This window comes from Barbus barbus, assembly GCF_936440315.1.
Source record: "Barbus barbus genome assembly, chromosome: 4".
In the NCBI taxonomy this organism is placed as follows: Eukaryota; Metazoa; Chordata; class Actinopteri; order Cypriniformes; family Cyprinidae; genus Barbus; species Barbus barbus.
This window is the reverse complement of record NC_136732.1, coordinates 23,414,297-23,434,597: the sequence shown is the minus strand read 5'-3', so window position 1 is coordinate 23,434,597 and position 20,301 is coordinate 23,414,297. Positions and strand designations below refer to the sequence as shown.

Genomic DNA, 20,301 nt, shown 5'->3' with positions numbered 1-20,301 from the left:
TCCTGTCTCAAACATGCTTTACAAGAGCAGTTATAAAACTCAAAATCTAATATGTAAAGTTTAAACCTCATGGTCCAACTGGATGGAAATTTGGTGAGGTCTTTAAATAGAGAATAGAATAAAATTTAAAGTTTTAATGCAAATTTTATTGGGAAAGGCAATTGCTTAAAATGAAGGATATTTCTATTTTAATGTGATTAATACAAATATGCTTAAACATTTGATGATCTGTTTGAGTCAAAAATGTACTACTTTGTAAAAATTCACACATTGGTACAAAAAAAAACTAATATTTTATTCAGAAAACTGTTAAGTAGATAAAAACAATGGTGCAATGTCAAATACTTCAGGGAGGGCAAAAGGTAAAAGTAAAAATATAAAGTTACTGACGTTAGGTAACAAAAAGTTACAGCATGAACACATCCATAGTTCTTTTCCTTTTCCAAAGTATCAGAAAACTACACACAAGAACATTTCACAGTGTTCAACGTTAACATATTGCCTGTAATCAATGGAAATGACTATTTTAGGAAACTGTTTAGGGTTATATTATATTGCACATGTAAACAAACAACCAGCATTTTTGTCTTCTCTGACTTTTTTCCCATTTTATAACAACAGATATGAAGGATAATCTATAATAACTTTGAGGTTTTATAGTAAAATTAAGGAGACAATGTTCAGTAGCAATTTATTTATTTTTTAACATCGGTGTGTTCTCAGTGCAATTTTGAAGGCGTAGCTTTTGCCACAGTGTGAGCAGCTATAAGGCTTTTCTCCGGTGTGGCTTCGGAGATGTACATTAAGAGAAGATTTTTGAGAAAAGCTCTTTCCACACTCCATGCACACGTACGGCCTCTCTCCAGAATGAGTGCGCTCGTGAGTTGTGAGATATGTTTTCTGAGCAAACCGTTTACCACAAACTGTACAGATGTAAGGTTTTTCTCCAGAGTGCTTTCGCATGTGTCTTGTCATATGGCTTAAATACTCAAAGGTTTTCCCACAGAACACACACTTGAATTTCTTCTTTGATGTAACGGTCTCATTGAAATGCAAGTTATTAGGAATAAATCCAACATCAGGGCTTAGATCTGACTCTGCTGTGATGTCTCCTTGTGTAGCTCCATCAAGAGCTTGTTCTTCAGCTTGTGTCTGCTGTACATTCGATTGGTCTTGGTCATCTGAAGGTACCGTGTATGTGATAAAATCATCAGAGATCTGGGCAACACATCTCTCATCACTGGTCACTGCAGATCCTGTAATTCAATAAATGAAATATGAACATCTGAATATAATAAAAAAGTTACACAAAAATAAAAATTTGCTGTTAATTTACATCCAAGAAGTAGGGGACATTTTTTTCCTCAGTAGAACAGTAAAAAAGTTTAGGTTGAAACAAAGGTCCTTGGTGATTCATAAAATGCACGTCAATGGCTACCGTCACTTTGAGAGGCAAAAAAGGCATATGAGGGAATGAAAACCTGTGGCTCTTGACAATATATTACGGTCTTATGAAGCAAAACGATTGATCTGTGCAAGAAAATGTACATTATTTACAACATTATAGCCTCAGGTTTTACAGGGAAGTCTGATTCTTTTCTGCAAACTGGTTCTTTTGGACAGTTTGTTGTAATGAACTGGTTCAAATAATTCACCAGCTCATTTATGTTTATGTATGTTATTAAAGCAGCAAATAATGATCTAAAACACGGATGTTTTACATGTCTAAGAAAGCATATAAAGTGAATAAACTAGTCTTTATCAACTCACCTTTTTAATATAAACAATAAAAAAAACATTAAAACTTACATTTTAACCCCTTCATTCAAGTGCTCAGTTCACGTATGCACTTATTACTGGCTCATTGGTCTTCAGCTTCAGTCTGAACCACTTCCTCAGTTAAAAAAAACACAATTTTACTGTACATTATTGTAGGTTCTCTATGCCTCGCCTCTCTCAAGCGCTTCGTTTTCTACAATGTCCCTCCTTCCGACAAGCACAGTCTGCTCTGATTGGCCAACTGACACAGTGCATTGTGATTGGCCGAACACCACAAGCTCTTGTCGGAAATGTAATTCCCCTTTCCATAATCGCAAGCTTCAGCTTTCAAAATAGAAGTAAAGACAGTTAATTATGTCCTTAGTTTTACCATCATTTCAAGCCCGTGCTCGTATGTGTTTGCACACAAGCCACGATTAAGACAGCTGACTCCACTGTGATGTGACCCTGTCTCTCTCTCTCTCTCTCACACACACACACGATGCATAAAACTCTGCATTTGAGCAGCCAATAGCAAATACTTACTAACTAAACTAATAACAAAACATACAGTCGCTGATTCAGAAGCACCAGATTATCATAGCAAAGTCAGAATTACCTCCTCTCCTAGGTTCACGAAACGGTCGTCCATAAAATGCGTTGCTGTTCTGTTGTAAGTAATCTTAATGATTCCTAAATGCATCTACTTTCAGAAGACCAAATAAAGTGCTTTTGCTTTCGCCTAGAAACACACAGCTTCTCCCTGACATGACTTCATCAACACTACTGCGGTTACTGAAACCACACCTTCTTTCTTTGCGTCAACATTTGGGCAGCATTACTCAAATATTTCCACATCGTGACGTAGACATGTGGGGGCGTGTTTGAATGAGCTGTTTTAGGGGGGCGTAGCAGCGTCTTAACTTTTATAAAGAATATCTCTTTGGTTTTGAGACTTTAGTCTTTGCAATTTCAGGGATCTTATCTACGCACAATCAGCTTGTAACACTCCAAAGAGAAAGGAAAACTTGAAATCGCATCATATGACCCCTTAAAAGATTACTAAAACAAACTATTTTTTTCAGCAGATTAACTTGCACGGATAGTTAGCATCAAGACTAGCAATGTGCAATAGCAAAGTAAATAAAGTCCATTTTGATTCCATGCTGACTTTAATACTAGCTGTTCTAAAGTTCTCTCTCCACAAACCTCTCAAACTGATACTTTCGTCTTCCTCTGGTTTATTTTTCCCAGTGCAACTGTCATCCTTCAGCGTCTCCTCATTAATCATAATCACATCTGTTTCTTCATCCAGCAAATTTATTTGCTAAAATTGACAAAACAGGAGTTAGTAAGCTGCATTCTGACATTATATTTTAAAAAAATGTAAGCAGTATGTGAGACCAACCTCTTCTGTGACTGAAGAGTCTAGGTGTGTGTCGTTCTTCTGACCAACATTTGACTCCTCGTGTCTCCAGAGGTTCAAGCACCATTCCTTACCAAAGACATTGTCAATTGTGGGCTGGTGTTTGTTGTCTGTTGAACATGTGGGCATTAGTTAAGCTAAACCACACAAAAACACATTCTCAACAAACAGAGCTTTTCGTGTCTGCAATTTTGACATACAACTCCATTTGAAAAGGTTTCAGCTGAGCTTTTCCTTCCTCAGGCCAAAAGAAACTGACTATAGTCTTGAAATATACAACTCAAAATGCTACATTATTTCAACCCCATCAAAATAATTTTGGAATAAATGTACTGCAATTGTAGTATCATTCCATTTTGGCATACCGTGCAATAAAATCATTCAATTTTCTCACCATATTGTAAAACATTAGCGCCCCGTGGAGCAAATACATTTTTACAGTATTTGGGGGAGGTAAATTAATTGTAACTGTTTTAAAGAAGGTTTGAGTTTATGTTCTGGGTCCATTTCTACTCCACTAATCCAAAAATAGTTGTATTATGTCAAGAGGATTAAAACATTTGATTTTCCTCAAACAAAGGTAATTTTCAGAAATTGAAGCAAGCATGAAGAATGCAACATTCTTTTCTATTTACTCTTCCAGAATGTAAATGGTGACGAATATAGACACCGCAATTGGCGGATATTACTATGAAAGTTAAGTTATAATTATCTTCGAAAGTTTGTGCTTAACAATTGATCAAATAATGCTCACTAATCTGGGAATTATATCTGTAGTAACTCACGGAACAGTCACCGTTTCCTAAAAAAAATTACCTCACGTAAGGTTACAGCAAAGACTACAGTCTCTGTTTACACAATTAATCAGCAACAGTCCCTTAAGTTACTCAAGGGCACCAACATTACCCTTTGTGGGGTATGAGAAAACCGCCTTCACTTGACCAGCTCAGGTCTTTAATTAGCCTGCACATCCTCATGTGACCATCTGTCGCCGACGGCGGTAAAGTTAGTTTTACGTTTGACATTCATTAGACATTCAGTTTCATTTCAGTTAAACTCTTAACGCCTGTTATGTTTCAAGCCGTAACTAACTCAGATAGACATAAATATTTGTCCTTTACGTTGCACAAGGCTTAATTTTTAGAAAAAAAATTATGAAAAATTAACCATATAAATTAATTAAACAATTTAACTACATTACATTATACCGTAAAACCAATACTAAAATGTTCTGAAAAACATCCCTGTTATTGCACAAGGCTCTGTTTTTGGAATTAGCATGTTATGCATTTTATAATAATTTTACAACTTTTAATGTATGCAATAATACAAATGCATTAAACAACAATACCATCTGATTTGAAGGTATCTTACCAACTGTTAAAAATATCTAAATATTATTCCCTATAATGCACAAGGCTTGGTTTTTCAGATTATGGCTTTATTGTTTTTATATACAGTCCACAATCCATATTTTTCATGTTTTATGTACTCTACCTACTCAAATGAATTAAACTCTGACACCGTTGGAGATATAGATATCAAACCAACGGTAAAATATTCAGAATATTATTCCCTATAATGCACAAGGTTTGTTTTTTTATGATTATGTCTTTATTGTTTTTATATACAGTATAGAATCCATATTGTTCATGTTTTATGTACTGTACCTACTTAAATGAATTAAACTCTGACACCGTTGTAGATAAAGATATCAAAACTACTGTAAAATATTCAGAATATTATCTCCCACAATGCACAAGGCTTATTTTTTTATGATTATGTCTTTATTGTTTTTATATACAGTCCACAATCCATATTTGTCATGTTTTATGTACTGTACCTACTTAAATTAATTAAACTCTGACACCGTTGGAGATAAAGATATCAAACCAACTGTAAAGTATTAAGAATATTATTCCCTATAATGCACAAGGCTTGGTTTTTCAGATTATGGCTTTATTGTTTTTATATACAGTCCACAATCCATATTTTTCATGTTTTATGTACTGTACCTACTCAAATGAATTAAACTCTGACACCGTTGGAGATATAGATATCAAACCAACTGTAAAGTATTCAGAATATTATTCCCTATAATGCACAAGGCTTATTTTTTATGATTATGTCTTTATTGTTTTTATATACAGTATGGAATCCATATTTTTCATGTTTTATGTACTGTACCTACTCAAATGAATTAAACTCTGACACCGTTGGAGATAAAGATATCAAAACTACTGTAAAATATTCAGAATATTATTCCCTATAATGCACAAGGCTTGTTTTTTCAGATTATGTCTTTATTATTTTTATATACTGTATAGAATCCATATTTGTCATGTTTTATGTACTGTTCCTACTTAAATGAATTAAACTCTGACATCGTTGGAGATAAAGATATCAAACCAACTGTAAAATATTCAGAATATTATTCCCTATAATGCACAAGGCTTGGTTTTTCAGATTATGTCTTTATTGTTTTTATATACAGTCCACAATCCATATTTTTCATGTTTTATGTACTGTACCTACTCAAATGAATTAAACTCTGACACCGTTGGAGATAAAGATATCAAAACTACTGTAAAATATTCAGAATATTATTCCCTATAATGCACAATTATTATTTAAAAAAAGTTGTATTCCCAGAAATATACAGTTGTCTTAATTTCTTCAGCTCAAACAGTGTATAAGTGTAATGGATTTATAGCAGTTCTGTACATAAAATAAATCAAGGGTCAGGACGTATGAGATTAATAATCAAGAAAAAAGCCTTCTGCATCAGCCAGAATAATATTCTGAATATTTTACAGTTGTTTTGATGGCTTTATCTCCAACGGTGTCAGAGTTTAATTAATTTGAGTAGGTAGAGTACATAAAACATGAAAAATATGGATTGTGGACTGTATATAAAAACAATAAAGACATAATCATAAAAAATAAGCCTTGTGCATTATAGGGAATAATATTCTTAATACTTTACAGTTGGTTTGATATCTATATCTCCAACGGTGTCAGAGTTTAATTCATTTGAGTAGGTACAGTACATAAAACATGAAAAATATGGATTCTATACTGTATATAAAAACAATAAAGACATAATCATAAAAAATAAGCCTTGTGCATTATAGGGAATAATATTCTGAATACTTTACAGTTGGTTTGATATCTATATCTCCAACGGTGTCAGAGTTTAATTCATTTGAGTAGGTACAGTACATAAAACATGAGAAATATGGATTGTGGACTGTATATAAAAACAATAAAGACATAATCATAAAAAATAAGCCTTGTGCATTATAGGGAATAATATTCTTAATACTTTACAGTTGGTTTGATATCTATATCTCCAACGGTGTCAGAGTTTAATTCATTTGAGTAGGTACAGTACATAAAACATGAAAAATATGGATTCTATACAGTATATAAAAACATTAATCCATAATCTGAAAAACCAAGCCTTGTGCATTATAGGGAATAATATTCTGAATATTTTACAGTTGGTTTGATATCTTTATCTCCAACGGTGTCAGAGTTTAATTCATTTGAGTAGGTACAGTACATAAAACATGAAAAATATGGATTGTGGACTGTATATAAAAACAATAAAGACATAATCATAAAAAATAAGCCTTGTGCATTATAGGGAATAATATTCTTAATATTTTACAGTTGGTTTGATATCTATATCTCCAACGGTGTCAGAGTTTAATTCATTTAAGTAGGTACAGTACATAAAACATGAAAAATATGGATTCTATACAGTATATAAAAACAATAAAGCCATAATCTGAAAAACCAAGCCTTGTGCATTATAGGGAATAATATTCTGAATATTTTACAGTTGGTTTGATATCTATATCTCCAACGGTGTCAGAGTTTAATTCATTTGAGTAGGTACAGTACATAAAATATGGATTCTATACTGTATATAAAAACAAAGACATAATCATAAAAAATAAGCCTTGTGCATTATAGGGAATAATATTCTGAATATTTTACAGTTGTTTTGATATCTATATCTCCAACGGTGTCAGAGTTTAATTCATTTGAGTAGGTACAGTACATAAAACATGAAAAATATGGATTGTGGACTGTATATAAAAACAATAAATCCATAATCTGAAAAACCAAGCCTTGTGCATTATAGGGAATAATATTCTGAACACTTTACAGTTGGTTTGATATCTTTATCTCCAACGGTGTCAGAGTTTAATTCATTTGAGTAGGTAGAGTACATAAAACATGAAAAATATGGATTGTGGACTGTATATAAAAACAATAAATCCATAATCTGAAAAACCAAGCCTTGTGCATTATAGGGAATAATATTCTGAATATTTTACCGTTGGTTTGATATCTATATCTCCAACGGTGTCAGAGTTTAATTCATTTGAGTAGGTACAGTACATAAAACATGAAAAATATGGATTGTGGACTGTATATAAAAACAATAAATCCATAATCTGAAAGACCAAGCCTTGTGCATTATAGGGAATAATATTCTTAATATTTTACAGTTGGTTTGATATCTATATCTCCAACGGTGTCAGAGTTTAATTCATTTGAGTAGGTACAGTACATAAAACATGACAAATATGGATTCTATACAGTATATAAAAACAATAAATCCATAATCTGAAAAAACAAGCCTTGTGCATTATAGGGAATAATATTCTGAATATTTTACAGTTGGTTTGATATCTATATCTCCAACGGTGTCAGAGTTTAATTCATTTGAGTAGGTACAGTACATAAAACATGAAAAATATGGATTGTGGACTGTATATAAAAACAATAAAGACATAATCATAAAAAATAAGCCTTGTGCATTATAGGGAATAATATTCTTAATACTTTACAGTTGGTTTGATATCTTTATCTCCAACGGTGTCAGAGTTTAATTCATTTGAGTAGGTACAGTACATAAAACATGAAAAATATGGATTGTGGACTGTATATAAAAACAATAAAGACATAATCATAAAAAATAAGCCTTGTGCATTATAGGGAATAATATTCTGAATATTTTACAGTTGGTTTGATATCTATATCTCCAACGGTGTCAGAGTTTAATTCATTTGAGTAGGTACAGTACATAAAACATGAAAAATATGGATTGTGGACTGTATATAAAAACAATAAAGACATAATCTGAAAAACCAAGCCTTGTGCATTATAGGGAATAATATTCTGAATATTTTACAGTTGGTTTGATATCTATATCTCCAACGGTGTCAGAGTTTAATTATTTAAGTAGGTACAGTACATAAAACATGACAAATATGGATTGTGGACTGTATATAAAAACAATAAATCCATAATCTGAAAAAACAAGCCTTGTGCATTGTGGGAGATAATATTCTGAATATTTTACAGTTGGTTTGATATCTTTATCTCCAACGGTGTCAGAGTTTAATTCATTTGAGTAGGTACAGTACATAAAACATGAAAAATATGGATTGTGGACTGTATATAAAAACAATAAAGACATAATCATACAAAATAAGCCTTGTGCATTATAGGGAATAATATTCTGAATACTTTACAGTTGGTTTGATATCTATATCTCCAACGGTGTCAGAGTTTAATTAATTTAAGTAGGTACAGTACATAAAACATGACAAATATGGATTGTGGACTGTATATAAAAACAATAAAGACATAATCTGAAAAAACAAGCCTTGTGCATTATAGGGAATAATATTCTGAATATTTTACAGTAGTTTTGATATCTTTATCTCCAACGGTGTCAGAGTTTAATTCATTTGAGTAGGTACAGTACATAAAACATGAAAAATATGGATTCTATACTGTATATAAATAACAATAAAGCCATAATCTGAAAAAACAAACCTTGTGCATTATAGGGAATAATATTCTGAATATTTTACAGTTGGTTTGATATCTATATCTCCAACGGTGTCAGAGTTTAATTCATTTAAGTAGGTACAGTACATAAAACATGAAAAATATGGATTCTATACTGTATATAAAAACAATAAAGCCATAATCTGAAAAAATAAGCCTTGTGCATTATAGGGAATAATATTTAGATATTTTTAACAGTTGGTAAGATACCTTCAAATCAGATGGTATTGTTGTTTAATGCATTTGTATTATTGCATACATTAAAAGTTGTAAAATTGTTATAAAATGCATAACATGCTAATTCCAAAAACAGAGCCTTGTGCAATAACAGGGATGTTTTTCAGAACATTTTAGTATTGGTTTTACGGTATAATGTAATGTAGTTAAATTGTTTAATTAATTTATAATGTTAATTTTTCATAATTTTTTTTCTAAAAATTAAGCCTTGTGCAACGTAAAGGACAAATATTTATGTCTATCTGAGTTAGTTACGGCTTGAAACATAACAGGCGTTAAGAGTTTAACTGAAATGAAACCGAATGTCTAATGAATGTCAAACGTAAAACTAACTTTACCGCCGTCTATCGCCGCATTTAATTCACAGCAGTAACAAACGTTTTACAAATCACCTGTAAGCCCCTGATGATGGTTGAATGGAGCCTCTGTCCCGTTCATCTTCCCAGAGCTTTTCCGTGCAGACTTCAGTTCATTCTCCAGAAAATAACATTTCTTTTTCAGAGATTCATTTTCGTTTGTACAGCGTGAAATCTCTAATCGCAGAAACACAGAATTCTCCTCGAAAAGTTTGCTTATTTCAACAGCAGCGGTTCTCGCCATAATTTCTATTATGGATGTCAGCTGCGTCTGAAAAACAGCAGTATTCATGATGTCCGTCGCTTACGGGAAGCTTTACAATGTCTGGAGAAAATGCAGGCTCCACTGTACTCTTAATATAGCTGGGGGGTTTGGCAGTCACTGTCCCTATATTCGGTACAATCTTTCTGTAGAAACCATAAATAGCGTCTGGCTGCAAGGAATCATGGGATGAATTACCGTAAAACACCGTCTAGAAAATACGAGGAAAAAACTATTCAGAATAACATCAGGCAAATTAAATTAAAAATAAAATTCTTTAGATTTTTACGAGCACGAAAAGAACACGCGTATATTTTATTAATATGATCAAATGTGCCTTTTGGAATGATGGAAGAATATCAGGTTTTTTCACCAATTTTAAAAAAAGTTATTTACTTGCATAATGAAAAAAAAAACGAAAATATTCTTATTGTGTTTAATGCAATAAATAAACTTAAACAAGTTTAACTGGTTTCACACTTGATTTAATGCTGCCACATGAATCAAAATGTTTATCAAACTGTACATTTTTTTAAATGATCTCTGTGATCATAAGAGTGCAAATCAATGCAGTTTGAAAGTAATATCAGCACATTTACTCACGCTTATTGTCATTAACTAATGTTATTGCAAGTCTGACATGACAAGTGTTTGTTAAGATTAAATTTGGTTGTAAACCCTTTTCCACATTTATTACAAGTGTAGGGTTTTTCTCCAGTGTGACTTCACAAATGCATGTCTAGAGTGCATTTCTGAATACTTTTCCACAGAGCGAACATCGATATGGCTTCTCTCCGGTATGGGTGCGCTGATGGGTGTACAGGTGTCCTTTCTGAATGTACCTCTTTCCACAGAGCGTGCACCTGTATGGCTTCTCACCTGTGTGGCTCCGCTGATGTATCGTAAGTTGACTAAAACACCTGAACCTCTTCGAACAATAGGAGCAAACAAAACGCTTGTCTCCTGAAATAGTGTTGGCACTGTTTGTTCTTGTGGAGTTTAATGCACTCAAACTCTGTCCGTGACTGAAAGACATGTTTGGTTCACCATTTGGCACAGTCTGTTTCACCGTGATTGTTCCGGGTGAGGTGTTTCTGTTCACTTCTGGTGTTTCTGCTTTAGATGGGACTTGCTCTTGCGTCTCCTCTACTTCCTCTGCCAACACAAGGAACAGTTTTGAGAACATCCTTGATGGGTGACAGGCTCACAGCTTCACCACATTGGGTTCCTGTGGTTAAGTGAGAGTAATGTAAGTGGAAGGAAGTTATAAATTATTTAGAAACACTGGCAAATTAAAATTATCCACCATTATACAACAGTTAGTTACCTGCTTCACTGTTGTCTTGACCAATCCAAACATCTACTTCCTGTTGCTCCTGCTTTACCATACTAATTGGATGGTTTACCTCACACTTCTGCTGTGGACTGTCCTTTGACATTGTGACATCACATTATATCTTATATTTATATGAAATAGAAACATTACATTTTCAACAGCTCTTTTGCTTAAAGCCAATTAATATGGATATTTACTTAAAGAAGAGAACTTACTTGGTCTTGCTCAATTACTGTTGGGACATCTTCACTTGGGCCTCTGCACCTGTTCAAACGACTGTGCCTAACTTCTTGGCTACATAAAAAATAAAAAAAAACATTTTTAAGTCTCTTATGCTCACGGCTGCACTTATTTGAACAAAAAAACTAAACAAAACAAAAAAACAGTAATATTGTGAAAAATTCTTAAAGTAACTGATTTCTATTTGAATATATTTTAAAATATAAATATCTATGTGATGCAAAGCTGAATTTTCAGCATCGTTACTCCAGTCTTTAGTGTCACATGATCCTTCAGAAATCATTCTGATACACTGATTTGCTGCTCACCAAATATTTCTTATTATAAAAATCAAAAGAACAGCATTTATTTATTATTTTTAACATCATACATATCTTTTCTATCACTTTTGATCAATTTAAAGCATCTTTATTGAATTAAACTATACATTTCTTTAAAAACAAAAAATTGTTAACCCAAGCCTTTTCATGGAAATGTTTTACAGTTTACACAAATATATTAAGCAGCACAACTGTTTTCAACATTGCTAATAATAAGAAATGTTTCTTGATCATCAAATCAGCATATTGAAATGATTTCTGAAGGATCATGAGACACTGAAGACTGGAGTAATCAGGCTGAAATTTTAGCTTTTCCATCATAGATTAAATTGCATTTTAAAATATATTCAAACAGAAAAAGGTATAAATTGTAATATTTCACAATTTTACTGATTTTACTGTAAATTTGGTGAGCATAAGTGACTTCTTTCAAAAACATTTCATTAAACAATCTTAACTATTCCAAACGTTAGAGTATAAATTAAATGAGTATGGTTCATGGCCTTGACTGTGGACTTTATTCTGCATGGTTGCATATTTTATATATGACTGCATTGTAGAGGCTGTAGAGTTAATATATATAAAACATGTATGTTATACATATAACGTTTAGTATGAAACGAAAAGTCGTATCCTACAGGGCTTTACTCCAAGACATGTTAAAACTTGTATTTGAGTTTTCTCATTCCCCATTCCACACAGCACTGTTGTTTTGAATGCATAGTTGCAGCAGTTTGCGAGCTCCTTTCGTTCAAATGCACTTATCTATTTCTGAACAGATGTGGCTCTTCAGGTTGTAGTACAGTAAGTCAAAGTACTGTATGTTTCAGTCTGTTTTGGGTGAGGACGCCCTCCACCCTTTTATTTGTTTGGTCGTCTAGATGGCGTTATTTTAAGTTGGGAATAAATTATTTATTCACCACACATACTTAAATATGCACATATCAGACCTGTACACACATAGTTGTCTATATTATATATTGTTTTTTTGCTGTTTTGTACATTGCCTATTTGTATATTATTCTTTTATTATCTGTGTCTTGTCCTGTTGCTGTCTTTCTGTTGCACTGTGGAGCTTCTGTCACTAAAACAAATTCCTCGTATGTGTAAACATACCTGGCCAATAAAACTCATTCTGATTCCATATCGCCACGGCTGTGATTCGCGATATACAGCCATATCTCACTTCAACTCGTGTGATATTGTTCATATATATATATATATATATATATATATATATATATATATATATAATGTTAAATAAACATTTGGTTGCATATTTGTCTTATGAAGTATATGCAATTCCATGCTAAATAATTACCAATAAGTGGAACTACCTCTTGACACGTGTGACCCTCTCCGTCGGCGTTTGTCCGCGGCTGGACCTCCATCAGCCTCAGTCTCTTCCTCAGAGAGCTGATTTCACTGCGGCTGCGGGTCACCTCCGACAACAACACTTCACACTCCTCGTCCACGAGCTTGCCTATCTCTAACACAGCTGTCTGCACAAGTGTGTCCATGATGGACGCTAACTGAGTCTGGAAAGAGGAGAGAGTGGACAGCATCTCCCGATATTTCCACAAACTATCGAAAGGAAGTCACAAACTTTTTTACAGACATATACAGAATCGACTGCTATTCATATACTTTAGCTAGTCGTATGTTTTAAGGTAATAATGGTAAATAAAATGTTTCCACAGTTTTCATCTTACTCCAACAGTTCCCTCTCCTACTATTTCTCCTATGTTTAGCTCAGTGGAAATGTTTTATCCAAATGTGGCGCACTAGCGCCATCTGTTGAAATGGAGCCGTTTGGGCCAGCCAGTGAATATGAAGAGTTTATTACAGATAACTCCGTTTTTTTATTTTCAGAAATCATGTTTTTTATTATACTATCATGTTTTTTATTGTGTTAGTTAGCTGTATTTTTTAGTTGTTTTTAACCTAATCAAAATAACCCAGCTGCAGTTTGATTGAGATAAATTGGAAAGCACAATGAAAAAACATGATTTCTGAAAATTAGTTATCTGTTATCTGTTTTTGCAAATGAACTCTTCATATAATCTTCGATTATTTACTGCTGATATAATGTATTTTTGCATCCATAGAGAAAATGTTTAGGCTCCCAAAACATAACAGTCTTAAATTGTAGCAGATAAATTGCAATTCCCTACCTATTGTGATAATGCTATATGTGACCCTGGACCGTTTATATTATATTATGGTGGGATTTGACACTCTAATGTGAGACTCCTAGGCCGTGAAATAAACTGAATATTTCGAAACTGAGCTTGACTCAAGTCAGCACTACATTACCCAGAATGCAACAGTACGCAACGTTCGCTGCGATTGTACGTCGGTCAGATCGCGTGAGGGACACGTAAAGGAAATCTCACTGTTAAGAAAACATTACTTGGTGAGTGAAATGTAATTTCTTAGTTTTTACAGCTTCCATAAGTCAGCGTGGAGGATTAAAACCACGAAGCATAATTTTGTCGTGTTATTATTATCCGAGTTTATCGGTATAGGCTCATAGTGTAACTTATACTACGGCTCACTTTTCGGTGCAGTACTTCATTTATTCATTCGACTTTATTAAACCTGCACTGCCCAATCAAATTAAACAGTACACGTTGTTCACACACCTGTATTGCTGACGGCAGTTAACTTATTGTTTCCTTTTTCTGGTCATGCTAAGTTGAACGCATGCATTGAGTTGTGCAGTCAGTTGACTTATGCATTGCTTCATATCTGAACTGACTGGCAAAATCATTGCCTCTTTATTTCAGAGTCTTATGTCTGGACGAAGAGTGGTGGTTTTCCCCTCAGTGGCCGAGCTTGGGTCCACTCTGGCCCAGCTGGTGTCCTCTCGAGCAGAGAAAGCTCTCAGCACAAGTGGGAGCTTCTCTCTGGGCCTTTCAGGAGGGAGTTTGGTGTCCATCCTGAGTAAGGAGCTGCCTGCTGTCCCAAACCTGGACTGCAGCAGATGGCTCATTGGTTTCTGTGATGAGAGACTCGTTCCATTCATTGATCCTGAGAGCACTTATGGCTTATATAAGGTAACTCGTGCATATTAGAAGGAGTCTTTTACTTATACTACAAATCCTGTAGAGCTAATCAAGTCAATTCATAGTTTTCAATCACATGGCACAGAGGCCAAGAGGTAAAACATCTGTAGAACTGCAGAACAGACCTGTCAAATATTTAGATCACCCCTCAAAGTAATGGAATCAAAGATATGGGAACAAACTGCTAGTTTGGGCACCTGTAATTCATATACAGCCCTTAGTAAAACAATTAGTTTACCCAAAAATTAAACTTTACTCAACCTCAGACCATCCAAGATGTAGGTAAGTTTGTTTCTTCGTGGTAACAGATTTGGAGAAATTTAGCATTGCATCACTTGCTCACCAATCATGGATCCTCTGCAGTGAATGGGTGCCGTCAGAATGAGAGTCCAAACAGCTGATAAAAACATCACAATAGGTGATGGGCTGATCATGTCTTGTGAAAACTATGATTACTGATTGATTTTTATATCCTACAGAATCAGTTGTTTGGGAAAATCAGCATTCCAGAAGAAAGGATTTTGGCTATAGATCCTTCATTGCCTGTGCAAGAATGTGCTGATGACTATGCTGGTAAACTGAGCAAGGTGCAATTTCGTTTTCTAGACAGATTACATAGATTTTTTTATTTTTTATTATTCATATTCCTTAATAGAATTTTGTCATTGCAGGCTTTTAACACTGAACAAGTTCCAGTTTTTGACATGCTGTTGCTGGGAATGGGACCAGATGGACACACCTGCTCTCTCTTTCCAGATCATCCTTTATTACAGGTTTCAGATAAATTTTTAATAAAGCAGCTATTTAACATCTACTTTTAGAGTAGCATGTATCCCACTTATTACTTAATCCTGTTGCTCCTATCCTATCTGTTTTGGAATGTTTTTGTGTTTATTGGCTTTCTTTTTTTTTAAGTATCTTTGTGTTATGGGAAATATGATTTTGTAGGAAAGCCAGAGGACAGTGGCGCCCGTCTCTGATTCCCCCAAACCACCACCTCAGCGTGTCACTATGACATTACCCACAGTTAATGCTGCTCGATGTGTAGTGTTTGTGTCAACCGGGGGCAGCAAAGCTCCTGTACTCAAGGTGAGCACTTTCTATTGTGTCTCAGACCAAACTTTTGGATCCCATTGTATATCTTTAATTGTCATTGTTACATTTTTACTTTATTATTCGATATTCCTACTGCTTCAGTTTTAATTCAGTATTTTTTGTACTTTTGTAGCAAGTATTGGAGGGTGGAGAAGGCCCTGCACTTCCAGCAGCTCTGATCACACCTAGACAGGGAGAACTCTTCTGGTTAGTTGATGAGCCAGCAGCTGCCTCCCTCACGTCTCAGGTGGAGAGGCTAGGTCCTGAAGCAAAGCTCTGAATTTAGGAGACCGAACTTTTAGAAACACTGTCTAGTATTCATATGGAGTCCTTAAAAAGCCCTATGTTTGCACAGATTTTTCTTCACAGAACTTACACACGAAAATTATCATTATGACCATAATTACAGCAATTAGTGTTACTACTGTAAAACTATTATGGGATCTATGAAGCTTTCAGAATCCAACTTATATATATATATAAAACAATAAAGTAGTAAAATAAACGCATACCTTTTTACTAATAATACATTACCATATCTTTATTATGATAACAATGACTGTGGAAACTATGGTATTTCTATGAAATAACATGGTTACCTTTGTGCATTTTGTCAGTTGCAGTCTGAGTCTGTTATTTAAAAAATTGCATAAAAAAATTCATAATTTTTTGGGAGGTTAATGTCCATTATGCAATTTTTCTCTTGTTTGTATTTCATGCTTTGTGTCTTATGGAAGCCCGTTTTTGCCATGGAATAAATAAAAAAGTATTGTGACACTTTATTTCACAATTAAACTTTTTTTCTCACAATTGGAAGTTTATATAAATTATTATATAAATAAATTGTGAGATATAAACTTGTGAAACTTGGAAAAAAAAGTTAATTGTGAGATGAATAAAAAGTTGTAATGACTTTTTTATTATTTTTTTTATCCTATGGCAGAAACAAATAAAGTAAAATAAAATACAGATTATTGGAGTACATTTTACAAGAAAATAGTATTCTACAATACTTTCTACTTCAAAATGTCATGTGTAATTCAGTATGTTACTTGCCGTTTCTTTGCAATTATTTTGGAAATTTACTTGCCGTTTCTGAATGAAAATTGTTTTTGTTTTTTTCAGTGCATAGTGTCTGGTGTTATATACAGGGTTATTACAGTTACACATGTGGTCACAATTGTTGGTACCCTTGGTAAATATGATCAAAGAATGCTGTGAAAATTAATCTGCATTGTTAATCCTTTTGATCTTTTATTAAAAAATTCACAAAAATCTAACCTTTCATTGGAAAATAAGAATTTAAAATGGGAGGAAATATCATTATGAAATAAATGTTTTTCTCTAATACACAATTAACGGCACCCTTTTATTCAATACTTTTTGAAATCTCCATTTGCCAGTTTAACAGCTCTAAATGTTCTCCTATAATGCCTGATGAGGTTAGAGAACACCTGACAAGAGATCAGAGACCATTCCTTCATCCAGAATCACTCCAGACCCTTCAGATTCACAGCTCCATGACGGTGCTTCTTCTCTTCAGTTCACCTCACTCATTTTCTACAGGGTTCAGATCAGAGGATGGGAATGGCCTTAGCAGAAGCTTGGTTTTCTGCTCAGTGACCCATTTTTGTGTTGTTTTTGAGGTTTGTGTTTGGATTATTGTCCGGTTGGAAGATCCAAACATGGCCCATTATAAGATTTCTAACAGAGTCAATCACTTGTTGATTTTTTTATCTGTTGGTATTTGATAGAATCCATGATGCCATGTGTCTAAACAAGATGTTCAGGACCTCCAGCAGAAATATAGGCCCACAACATCAAAAATACAGCAGTATATTTCATTATACACATGGGGTGCTTTTTATCCGTGTGTTCACCAAACCCATCTTGAGTGTTTGCTGCTAAAAAGCTCTTTTTTTTGTTTGTTTCATCTGATCATAGAAGCCAGTCCCATTTGAAGTTCCAGTCGTGTCTGATAACTGAATATGCTGGAGATTGTTTTTGGATGAGTGCATTTTCTGGAAACCCTCCCAAACAACATGTGGTGATGGAGGTGCTGTTTGATATATTTTTTAAGGTTTTCTGACCCCGAAAGTCAACCTTTTTCAGCAATTCTCTAGCTGTGGTCCTTGAAGAGTCTTTAGCCACTCAAACTCTCCTTCTCACCGTGCATTAGGACGATATAGATACACGTCCTCTTCCAGGCAGTTTCGTAAAATTTTATGTTGATTGAAACTTCTTATTTCCCTGATGGTGGAAATGGGAATTTTCACTGCTCTAGCTCTTTTCTTAATCAGAATCAGAATCAGAATTAGCTTTATTGCCAGGTATGTTTGCACATGCAGTGGGGATCGAAAGTTTGGGAACCCCTTGCAGAATCTGTGAAATAAGAGAGATCATACAAAATGCATGTTATTTTTTATTTAGTACTGTCCTGAGTAAGATATTTTCCATAAAAGATGTTTACATATAGTCCACAAGACAAAAAAATAGCTGAAATTATTAAAATAACCACATTCAAAAGTTTGGGAACCCTTGGTTCTTAATACTGTGTGTGGTTACCTGGATGATCTACGACTGTTTTTTTGTTTTGTGATGGTTGTTCATGAGTCCCTTGTTTGTTCTGAACAGTTCAACTGAGCACTGTTCTTCAGAAAAATCCTCCAGGTCATGCAGATTCTTCAGTTTTCCAGCATCTTTTGCATATTTTAACCCTTTCCAGCAGTAACTGTATGATTTTGAGATCCACCTTTTCACACTGAGGATGATTGAGGGACTCAAACACAACAATTAAAAAAGGTTCAAACATTCACTGATGCTCCTGAAGGAAACACGATGCATTAAGAGCCGGGGGTGAAAACTTTTTGAATTTGAAGATCAAGGTAAATTGTACTTCATTTGTCTTCCAGGAAACATGCAAGTATCTTCTGTCGTGTCAGAAGGGCAGTACTAAATGGAAAAATATGATATTTCAACAAAATAAGAAAAATTTGGACATCTTCATCCTGTTCAAAAGTTTTCACCCCCCGGCTCTTAATGCATCGTGTTTCCTTCAGGAGCATCAGTGAATGTTTGAACCTTTTTTAATTGTTAATTTTTTTGTCTTGTGGACTATATGTAAACATCTTTTATGGAAAATATCTTACTCAGGACAGTACTAAATAAAAAATAACATGCATTTTGTATGATCTCTCTTATTTTGGTAAAATTATCCACATTTTCACAGATTCTGCAAGGGGTTCCCAAACTTTTGCATGCCACTGTACGAGGAATTTGTTTTAGTGACAGAAGCTCCACAGTGCAACAGAAAGACAGCAACAGGACAGGACACAGATAATAAAAATAATAATATACAAATAGGCAATGTACAAAACAGCAAAAACACAATATATAATATAGACAACTATGTGTGTACAGGTCTGATATGTGCAAATTTGAAATTAAAAAATAAGTATGTGTGGTGAATAAATAATGTATAATAGTGTTGTGTATTCCGTGTTTATTGTCAAGTGGTCATGAGATGGATTGCCTGAGGGAAGAAACTGTCTGGTCGTTTGGGTTCTCAGAGCTCTGTAGCATCGGCCAGACGGTAACAGTTCAAAGAGGGAGTGTGCTGGATGTGAGGGGTCCAGAGTGATTTTGAAGGTTGAACCAACCTTTTTGTTCACTCTGGATAAGTACAGCTCTTGGAGACTGGGGAGGGTTGTACCAATGATTCACTCAGCAGTCCGGACTTCCTTCTGTAGTCTTCTGAGGTCGGATTTGGTAGCTGAGCTGAACCAGACAGTTAATGAAGTGCAGAGGATTCAATGATAGCAGAGTAGAACTGTTTCAGCAAGTCCTGGTTGAACGTTTTCAGCTGGCGAAGAAAGTACAACCTCTGCTGGGCTTTTTTCACAATAGAGTCAATGTGATTGTCCCACTTCAGGTCCTGGGAGATGGTGTTGCCCAGGAATCTGAATGACTCCACTGTCGTTACAGTGCTGTTCATGATGGTGAGTGGGGGAGAGCAGGGGGGTTTCTCCTGAAGTCCACTATCATCTCCACAGTTTTGAGCATGTTGAGCTCCAGGTTGTTAAGACTGCACCAGACAGCCAGCTTCTTAACCTCCTGTCTGTAAGCAGACTTGTCACCGTCCTGAATGAGGCCGATCAGTGTGGTGTCATCTGCAAACTTCAAGAGCTTGACAGAGGGGTCTTTAGAGGTGCAGTCATTGGTGTAGGGGTAGAAGAGCAGTGGGGAGAGAACGCAGCCCTGAGGAGCTCCAGTGCTGATGGTACGAGTGTTGGATGTGAATTTTCCCAGCCTCACTAGCTGATGCCTGTC

The 20,301-nt window shown here is 34.6% G+C and overlaps 3 protein-coding genes across 3 annotated transcripts in view; 2 read left to right on the top strand and 1 right to left on the bottom strand.

Moving 5' to 3' along the window:
• LOC306869079 (uncharacterized protein) overlaps positions 1 to 20,301 on the top strand; it is a 409,393-nt gene that overhangs the window by 278,062 nt on the left and 111,030 nt on the right. The gene's annotated exons all lie outside the window — the stretch shown is intronic.
• Positions 128 to 10,089, bottom strand: LOC306868690 (uncharacterized protein). Its single transcript, XM_079414979.1, has 4 exons — positions 9,688 to 10,089; positions 3,167 to 3,294; positions 2,968 to 3,085; positions 128 to 1,256 (listed from the first exon to the last, which is right to left on the bottom strand). Exons 1-4 carry the CDS (start codon positions 9,941 to 9,943, stop codon positions 703 to 705), a joined length of 1,056 nt encoding a protein of 351 aa, XP_079271105.1. The 5' UTR covers positions 9,944 to 10,089; the 3' UTR covers positions 128 to 702.
• On the top strand, positions 14,144 to 17,325 carry LOC306869090 (6-phosphogluconolactonase-like). The gene is made up of 6 exons (XM_079415693.1): positions 14,144 to 14,225; positions 14,599 to 14,868; positions 15,357 to 15,464; positions 15,549 to 15,650; positions 15,826 to 15,966; positions 16,106 to 17,325. Exons 2-6 carry the CDS (start codon positions 14,605 to 14,607, stop codon positions 16,250 to 16,252), a joined length of 762 nt encoding a protein of 253 aa, XP_079271819.1. The 5' UTR covers positions 14,144 to 14,225; positions 14,599 to 14,604; the 3' UTR covers positions 16,253 to 17,325.